This window comes from Lathyrus oleraceus, chromosome 5, assembly GCF_024323335.1.
Source record: "Lathyrus oleraceus cultivar Zhongwan6 chromosome 5, CAAS_Psat_ZW6_1.0, whole genome shotgun sequence".
Lineage (NCBI taxonomy): Eukaryota > Viridiplantae > Streptophyta > Magnoliopsida > Fabales > Fabaceae > Lathyrus > Lathyrus oleraceus.
Window position 1 is genome coordinate 617,566,213 of NC_066583.1, and position 8,440 is coordinate 617,574,652.

General features: G+C 38.8%; 1 protein-coding gene across 1 annotated transcript; it reads left to right on the forward strand.

The window, feature by feature from the left end:
* Nucleotides 1-2,464: 2,464 nt before the first annotated feature.
* LOC127082442 (uncharacterized) lies at nucleotides 2,465-3,241 on the forward strand. The gene is made up of 2 exons (XM_051022680.1): nucleotides 2,465-2,812; nucleotides 2,903-3,241. The coding sequence occupies exons 1-2, from the start codon at nucleotides 2,465-2,467 to the stop codon at nucleotides 3,239-3,241; spliced, it is 687 nt and encodes a 228-aa protein (XP_050878637.1).
* Nucleotides 3,242-8,440: the final 5,199 nt, after the last annotated feature.

Genomic DNA, 8,440 nt, shown 5'->3' on the forward strand with positions numbered 1-8,440 from the left:
CATTTTTACAATAAGATTTTTAAAAACCTAATGGCAAAATATGGTATCAAGCATAAAATTGCTACAAGTTACCATCCATAAACAAGCGGTCAAGTTGAATTGTCCAATAGGGAGATCAAAAGAATCCTAGAAAAAGTTTTTAATCCCATAAGAAAAGATCGGTATAAGCATTTGGATGAAGCGTTATGGGCATACAAAACAGCTTAAAAGACTCCCTTAGGCATGTCTCCATACAGACTTGTCTATGGTAAGGCTTGCCACTTACCCATTGAGTTAGAGCATAAAGCTCTTTGGGCCATTAAGCAATTGGACTTCAATTTAAACTTTGATGGCCAAGCTAGGATGCTCCAACTTAATGAGTTAGAGGAGCATATGCTTTTATCTTATGAAAATGCCGAGTTGTACAAAGAAAAGACCAAGATGTGGCACGACAGTAAGTCTCAGAAGCAAGAGTTGGTGGAAGGTCAAAGAGTTTTGCTTTTTAACTCTAGATTGAAATTTTTTCCTGGTAAACTGAAGTCAAGATGGTCAGGCCCCTTTAAATTAGTGAAGATTTATCCTCATGGGGATGTTGATTTATTGAATGAAAAAACTGGTGAAAAATTCAAGGTTAATGGACAAAGGATTAAGATCTATTTTGGTGACCCCTCAAAAAACACAAGGGCATCCTCAATCTCATTGCTTAAGTTCTTTGTTTTGGTCAGGCTATAAGACCTTAAAATAGTGCAACTGGGACGCAACCCAGCTTCATGTTTCTTTATTTTATTTTTAGGACAAGTGATCAACCCATTGTTGCTAAAGAGTTGATTGTCTATAGGTGCCATGACATCTGGGAGTTATTAAAATTGAAGTGAGAAAGGAAAAGTCATATGTGAAAAAATGATTAAATGTGGAGAGACAAAAGACTTGTTGAGATGGAAATTGTTGGTCAATTAATTTTTAATTGGAAAAGGAAGATATTAATGGAGGAGAGAGACTAGAACACATGCAAATAGTTGAGGTTCGTGTCATGACGTCAGTCGTAATTGCTCTTGTCTACCATGACAGTCTGGGCAACAACTGTTACATGCCACCTGTGTGTAGTAGTTACTTTTCAGAGAAAGTTCAAAACTTTTATTTTCCCTCCATCACATCAAAACTCCGTTTACATCCCTTTTCCCTAACCACCAAAGACAAAACTCATTTCTCCCTCACAAAAGAAAATCAGTTTGCAACTAATTTTCTCTCACTTGCTACCATTTTCTCTCTTTACCTTTGAAAACCCTAATTTCATTTTTCACTTTCAATCACCATGGAACCCGAGATTTCTGGAAAGCGCTTCAAGAAAATTGCTAAGAAGAATGCGACTCCTCACGTTGTTTATGCTGATGAAGAGATTGATGTTGCTGAAACATTCATCAACAGTGAAGCATTTAGGCGCTTCACCGACCAATTTTATGGAATGAAAGTCTTATTTGAGAGAGGCTTCATATTTGATGTTCAAGATGACAACCTAGGTTTACCAGGCGACATTGGAAGAATCATTAGGGGAATGAAGTGGTCAAGTTGTACAAACAACCAGGTACCTACAACATCTCTATTGTGAAGGAGTTTTACTCTAATCTGATTGACCTAACCAACAAAAGAATATAAGTAATCGTTCGTGGGACAAAAGTTGTTTACTCCGAAGCCACCATCAACATGACTTTGGGTCTTCTAGAAAATGGAGATGAGTATCAAGAGTTGCTAGAGAAGTATGATGATCAAGACTATGATATCATTATGGCTTCACTGTGCAATGAAGGTACAAGATGGTTGGAGTCAAGTTTTGAGAAGATGGTGAGAAGGATGGATATGCGTCCTAAATCAAAGGTTTGGTATCAATTCCTTAAACACTTTCTCCGTCCTACCACCCACAATGAAACTATTAGCAAGTCCATACTGTTGTTACTCCACTGCATTACTTCTATGAGTAAAATCAACATTGGAAAGATCATTGTGCAAGAGATTAATGCATGTTCCAAAAAGAAAGATGGTATGGTATACTTCCATTGTCTCATTACTCTGTTGTGTATGCATCAAGGTGTTCCGGAAAAGGCCACAGATGAAATCTATCAACCATAAGCAACCTTTGACAAGGCAGCAATCCAAACCTTGATGAAGCCAAGAGGAAGGAAGAGATCAGTTGAGGCGGGTTAGGAAAGACTGCTGAGGAAACAAGTTTTGAAACATATAATGTGTTATAGAATGTCATGTTGCAGATGCAAAAGGACCAGAGGGATTTCTTTAAGTTTTAAATGGGGCAATTTGAGTGGCAAGAAAGATCGTGTGCCACCCAAAACCCTACAAGCATGATGAGTCCATCCATTTTTCCAATGCATATCTTAGGATGCTAGAAGAAGAAGAACTTGAACAGGTTGTTGTTGAGGAGAAGACTGAAAAGAAGGGAAAAAAGAAGGATTAGAAGAGGAGTAGTAAGAAAAATATGGATGTGGAAGCTCCAAAGGCAAGCAAGGGCGCGCCTCTAGAAGATAAACCAAGTCCACCAAGGAAGAAGAAACGGAAAAAGAAGAAGAAATCAAAGAAGGAATCACCCATTGTTGCACTAACAATTGATAGCCCAGCCAACAAAATTGATTTGAACCAAACCGATAATGAGGAGGAAGAAGACAATGTCCTAAAGGAAATGATTAGTGAAGCCAACAAAGACAATGCTGAGATAAACGCCGGCCTTGTAGAGGAAGCTAAGGCGGAGGTAGTTCTGGAAGAATCAATTGAGCATGAAAAGGAAATTCTTGAGGAAAATGAAGAAATACTAGTGGAGAATGACAAGGTTGTACACGAGGAAGTCGAGGAAAAGGAAGATTGGTCAAAGTATTAGTCCATTACTGAAGAATCTACACCAGGGTCCTACAAACTGGAGGCCAAAGGTATCCTTGAAGAAGAAAAGGTTGAGGAAGAAATTGATAAGGAGGCAAGTGTTGGAGAGACTCCAGTGATTACTCCAGAGGTAACCCCTGTCAAAGTACTCCCAGTCAAGAGTACCAAGAAGAAGAGTCCTCAGAAGGAGGCCCCCACCAAGAAAAATCCAAAGAATAATATGGTCATCAAGATAGCTGCTGAAAAGGAGAAAAGGGAGGAGACTGTCATGCTTGAAGTCACCCATGGACCACAAAAAGAGAAAGAACCAAAGCCAGCTAAGAACAAAGGAGGAGAAAAGATGGAAGCAAGAAAAAAGAAGGCAGAGCACATTGCTCTCTGAAAGAGCAACAAACTTCGTGCATAAGTGGTATTATCTTTGAGGCAAGTGCATGCCTTCCCCCGTCCATCATTCTGACAGTGAGGACCCTGTCCTTACTTCAAGTTTGGGGGAGAGGTGGCTTCTGGCCTAGTGCTTGCTCATTATCATATCTTTCTTGCACCTTTTCCTTTTTTTATGTTAAATTCTAGTTGGATATTTCTGTTTGTCTTGGATATGTTGTATTTCTATTTGTCTAGGATATGTTGGTTGTGTCAATTTGGATTTTGTTATTTGAATGCTTGTTTGGGGATAATCACCATGTTTAATTTAGTTATTTTGTTTGTGTGTTTCATGTTATAGTTAGTTTGTTTTTATTTAGTTTTTGCATTTTAATTTTGCTAAAAAAAAGAATAAGTTGATTGCAACCCCTTTGATCAAGAAATTTTTTGGATACCCAAAATAAAAATAAGTGCACTGTAAAATTATTTTGGAAACAAAGTTTATCAAGATGAATTAAGGTGTTCGCTGTAGAGGTTGCTGATAACTTTTGTCATGCCTCTGGTACTTGGTTAAATAAGAAAAGCCTTTGTGAAAAAAATGATTTGTTTTGAAATTGAGAAACATGTGGGATCATGAGGAATCATTAAGTGGAGGATAACACTGCTTAAGTAAGACTGAAATTCTTTTCAAAAGGACATACTTCATGAATCAAATAAATACACAAAGTGTATAAATGAAGTAAGCCAAAAGTTCTCTTCAAAATAAGTTCATGTGCCCGAAATTGGAAGAACATGTTCATGTGCTCGAAACTAGAGGAACAACCAGTGTCTTCATCACAATAACATGTTGGACTCATTACAAGTGAGATCTCGTCTAGTGAAAAGGTGAAGCATTTCGGAAAAGAATAAAAAATAAGTGGAAGTCTGGTCCATGGTATTTCATGAAAGAAAGTCAAGAAAATAGTTAGTTAAAACCCCCTCTTGAAACCAAAAGATAACCCTTGGAGCTCAAGCTTGATCAATCAGAATTGAAGATAGGCTAACTTATTTCACTGAAGAGTACTGGTGTGACTGCGGTAGTCATGTAAAACTCAAACACACATTCACTTCAGATCAGTTGCAAGACTGAGTTGTGCCAATTTTTGAAATGGTCCACCAATTTAAAACTCTGAGTGTCCTATGTAAGCGTGCTTGATTTGATTAGGTTGTGATTAGTTCATTTCTGTCAATCTCTACCGCATCACATGAGGTCAGGCGGTAGTTCAAGTTTCGGGGAGCGATAATCCATTTTTAGTGTGTTATTATTACCCCATTTTATTTCTATTTATGTGATGAATTTAACGTTTGTTTGTAAAGTTTTAGTGTTGTTAGCTTATTTTGCTTGGAGCACATTAGGTGCTCCTTTTGTAGTTTTCATGTGTTTGTTACTGAATTTCAGGGCAATTTAAGGAAAGTTGAGGCATGACTAGTCCAGACAGAGTCTGAAAGAGAGAACTGAAAGGAAAATGGAAAGTTTGTTGAAGTTCATAAGAAAATTATGGCCAAAAGCATGAGGATTTCGTATCTCTAGGGCTTGCATGCCAGATTTGTGCTTGGAAGAAACATAAAACCAAATGGATAAGATCAATTTCACAAGAAGACAAAGACATGGTGTGGTGGGGACCACCACTGCGAGGAGTGCACCCTGCACCCAGACACAATGCCGCCTAAAACCTCTGCACCACTTGCTACACAGTCCGTGTCGGATGCCTTGTGTAACACCCTTCTAAAATACCCCAAATATTCAATTAAAACAACATATATAAATCAGAGTAATTATGCAGTTAAGGGTGTCACACAAACAACTTCACACCATTCATCAAAGTAGCTTGTCATGCTCATTTATTTATCAAATAAAACATTTGCATAATACGCAGCGGATAGAGATCAAATCGATCATTCAAAACATGTAACACATTACATGTAAAATTATTCAACAAGGTAAAACATCCCGTCCCGATGTTACATCTATCAGAGCATGACCCACTAAAGAAACTACACTAGACTCCAAGCACTAGCTTCTACTCAATCACTGCTCGTTACCTGAAAAATAGTTGTAAGGGTGAGTTCCTCAATCGATATAATAAGCATTATAAAATATCATGCAATGTTAAGTAAATTAACACATTTCATCACCCAAATCAGATTACACATTCAGCAACGGCAATATCAACTCAAACATCATACTCAATACCAATACAACTCATACAACACACAACACACGTATAATACTGGAATACATCCATTCATATTGTACGCCATACATACATTATGCAATGAGACTCCATGCATGCGGTACCGACCATTCGTGAACATATAGTTCACCTCACCGATCAAATCCAGATACGGCTACCAAGCCCACTAGTCCCACTCATTTGAGACCTAGTGACTCACTCACTAATTCCTCACCACGGGAATTAGCTACCACCAACTCACTAATTCCTCACTATGGGAATTAGCTACCACCATAAAGACTACAATATGCATGCTAAATCACCTAGCAATGCAAAATCATCAACAATAATCCACAATGGACATATGCTCACACTCTAAGCCATAAACAGTCCATTCACAATTGCATACATAACATATACATTCACAGCATTATGCATACCATCATACATTCATCAACACATGTATCATATCATGTCAAATAATTAATCACAGTATTAGCACACTCCACTAATACCTATACTGCTCAAAACAGCGGGAATTAATCCCTATTACATCATACGCCAATATAGGCCAAACACCAATTATGCACACATTATTCAAATATTAATTTTTCACTTTTCCAACAGTGTTAACCGGTTAACGCCCTGGGTTAACCGGTTAACGCAACACAGAACACGCTTTCTGGCAAAACTCAACAGTGTTAACCGGTTAACGCCCTGGGTTAACCGGTTAACGCAGACAGAACAGCAATATTTTCACAACTCACAACAGTGTTAACCGGTTAACGCCCTGGGTTAACCGGTTAACGCAAGCAAAACAGCAATACCTCACAATTCCTAACAGTGTTAACCGGTTAACACCCTGGGTTAACCGGTTAACGCAAGACAGAAAGCTGTTCCTGCGCTAACACGAAGCAGAATGCAGAATTCTTCGTATTTTCCGCCGTTGGAGGACTTCCGGACCTCCGATTCCGATTCCGTAAAAAGCTATACGTTCGGGAAATCACAACTCACACAAATACATATTCAATTACAGCTTTAACACAACTTATCCAACACAATTTTTCAGCATTCAACATCCCAATTAGGGTCAATTCAACGGTTTATCACTACCCATTACATGTTAACCCATAATACCCATTAAACGACGATAAACCCCCCTTACCTGAGTTAATCCGGCGATCCTTTAGCTTCAAGCTCTTCTCTTTTCCAACCTTCTTCCTCTTGCTCTGCCTCTTTGCCCTTTCTCCACTTTTCACTTTTCAGCCGCTTCTCTGTTTTTCACGTGAAAACCCTCTTTACCAAAAATGAGACTCTTTTTACTTATTCCAACTTATATACCAACTTCAAATTATTTTATTCCAATAATAATAATAATCCAATAATTCCAATTATTTAATTAAATTAATAAATATAATATTAACTTAAATTAAATAATTATCTTATTTTTATCGGGGTGTTACAACTCTCCCCCACTAAAAGAGTTTTCGTCCTCGAAAACATACCTCAAGCGAATAACTCCGGATAAGACTCCTTCATCTGACTCTCAAGTTCCCAAGTCACATTGCCACCTGCTGGTCCTCCCCAAGCTACCTTCACCAAAGCAATCTCTTTATCCCGCAACTGCTTCAACTCTCGATCCTCGATCCTCATAGGTGATGTTTCAACAGTCAGGTTATCTCTCACCTGTACATCATCTACTTTGACCACATGCGACGGATCATAAATGTACCTCCTCAACTGAGACACATGAAAAACCTCATGCAAATTCGCAAGTGACGGCGGTAAAGCGATACGATAGGCTACCTCCCCTATCCTCTCCAAAATCTGATAAGGACCAATAAATCGAGGTGTCAACTTCTTCGACTTCAAAGCTCGACCAACCCCAGTTATCGGAGTAACACGAAGAAACACATGATCTCCCTCTTGAAACTCAAGTAACTTCCTCCTCTTGTCGTGATAACTCTTCTGACGACTCTGAGCAATTCTCATCTTCTCCTGAATCATCTTAATCTTTTCCGTAGTCTGTTGAACAATCTCCGGTCCAACCACAGCACTCTCACCGGACTCATACCAACATAAAGGTGTCCGACATCTCCTACCATACAAAGCTTCAAACGGTGCCATACCAATGCTCGAATGAAAACTATTGTTGTAGGTAAACTCAATCAAAGGTAAGTAACAATCCCAAGCACCTCCCTTTTCCAAAACACAAGCCCTCAAAAGATCCTCTAGTGACTGAATCGTCCTCTCAGTCTGGCCATCAGTCTGCGGATGATATGCAGAACTCAACCTCAGCTTAGTTCCCAAAGCCTTCTGCAAACCTTCCCAAAACTTCGATGTAAATCTAGGATCTCTGTCCGAAACAATACTCGACGGGATACCATGCAAACTTACAATCTTCTCAATATACAACTCGGCTAATCTCTCTAACGGATAATCCATTCTGATCGGAATGAAATGAGCCGATTTCGTCAATCTATCAACAATCACCCAAATAGCTTCAAAATTCTTACTTGTCCTCGATAAACCAGAAACAAAATCCATACTGATACTATCCCACTTCCACTCTGGAATAGCCAACGGTTGCATTAGCCCAGACGGCTTCTGATGCTCAATCTTCGACTTCTGACAAGTCAAACAAGAATAAACAAAACTCGCAATTTCTCTCTTCATTCCCGGCCACCAAAATAACTTTTTCAAATCATGATACATCTTCGTAGCTCCAGGATGAATACTCAGGCCACTACGATGTCCTTCCTCAAGAATACTCTTCTTAAGTTCGATAACATCCGGAATACACACCCGATTACCAAATTTCAAAACACCATTCTCATCAACTCTGAATTCACCACCTCGACCTTGATTCACTAGAGTCAACTTATCAACCAAAAGCACATCGGATTTCTAACCCTCTCTGATCTCTTCCAGAATACTACTCGTTAACTTCAACATTCCCAATTTAACACTATTGTGAGTACTCTCACACACCAAACTCAAGTCTCTAA